The sequence below is a fragment of the Sesamum indicum genome, unplaced genomic scaffold (genome assembly GCF_000512975.1).
Source record: "Sesamum indicum cultivar Zhongzhi No. 13 unplaced genomic scaffold, S_indicum_v1.0 scaffold01910, whole genome shotgun sequence".
NCBI classification, from domain to species: domain Eukaryota; kingdom Viridiplantae; phylum Streptophyta; class Magnoliopsida; order Lamiales; family Pedaliaceae; genus Sesamum; species Sesamum indicum.
In genome coordinates this window covers 1-921 of record NW_011629192.1, presented here as the reverse complement: position 1 = coordinate 921, position 921 = coordinate 1, and the positions used below count along the sequence as shown (strand labels likewise).

At 35.9% G+C, this 921-nt stretch overlaps 1 protein-coding gene across 2 annotated transcripts; it reads left to right on the top strand.

Moving 5' to 3' along the window:
• Nucleotides 1-13: 13 nt before the first annotated feature.
• On the top strand, nt 14-743 carry LOC105180365 (protein CHROMATIN REMODELING 20-like). 2 transcript variants are annotated; one of them, XM_020691670.1, is made up of 2 exons: nt 14-187; nt 367-743. In XM_020691670.1, the coding sequence occupies exons 1-2, from the start codon at nt 98-100 to the stop codon at nt 652-654; spliced, it is 378 nt and encodes a 125-aa protein (XP_020547329.1). In that variant the 5' UTR covers nt 14-97; the 3' UTR covers nt 655-743. The 2 variants fall into 2 exon arrangements, with proteins under 2 accessions (XP_020547329.1, XP_011102320.1); XM_011104018.2 differs by having other exon boundaries at nt 370-735.
• Nucleotides 744-921: the final 178 nt, after the last annotated feature.

Genomic DNA, 921 nt, shown 5'->3' with positions numbered 1-921 from the left:
AGCCAGCTCAGTGTATTTGGGAATGCTGTCCTAATGACAAGGGCAACATTATATTAAAAGACTTTGCTTATGTGCTTGCATGTATCTCTAATGGACTATGGTTCAGGCTTTATTGTTCTGCCAAATGTTGCTTGCAGAGAAGCGGGGCAATCCTCACAGAAAATTTGGTAACGCATTTATATACATGGTGAGTTATATCGTCTTTGATTCAATTATGATACTGTCATATAACACTCTTCTTATTTCGCTTTGCCTGCAAAATCATCTTCTTAATTAGTTTGGCTTGGTTTAAACTCTGCTTTCAGAAGTTTAATCAATTTCAATGCCTTCTGTTATGTTTCTTCACCTAATTGTTTCAATTGCTAGCAGGACTGGTGGAGAGAGTTTCTTCAGGACAATACTTACAAGGAGGTCAATTACAGTGGCAAAATGGTTTTGCTACTTGATATCCTGACAATGTGCTCATACATGGGTGATAAGGCACTGGTCTTTAGCCAGAGCTTATTAACTTTGGACCTGATTGAATTTTATCTTTCAAAATTGCCTCGTCCAGCAAAGAATGGAAAATGTTGGAAGAAAAGGAAGGATTGGTACAGGTGCATATGGATACTTTTAACTTGCTTAACACTATACGGATATAGAAATCTGGACTGACCAATAATGATCTTGTCATCTGTCTTCAATCCCTCACTGAGATTTGATCTACATGCATTAGCTAATCACTATGTTACAACTGAAAAAGAAAAAATTAAAAGAAGAAAAAGAAAAAAGCTTACTATGTTATTTGTTTTTCTTATATGGATTGTCATGGAAATCGCAAACTTCATTAATCTATAGTGAATTGTGAAAGAAAAAGGAGCCTGTTGTTGGGTGTTGTTTGACATCTATAATGCCATTTTTTTCAGCCTCCTGTTCACACAC

Excerpts from the sequence above, each read along its gene's own strand:
- LOC105180365 (XM_020691670.1), top strand. The coding sequence starts at position 98 with ATGGTTCAGGCTTTATTGTTCTGCCAAATGTTGCTTGCAGAGAAGCGG. Across the intron at positions 188-366 it reads GTAACGCATTTATATACATG|CAGGACTGGTGGAGAGAGTT; the intron begins GTGAGTTATATC and ends TTCAATTGCTAG.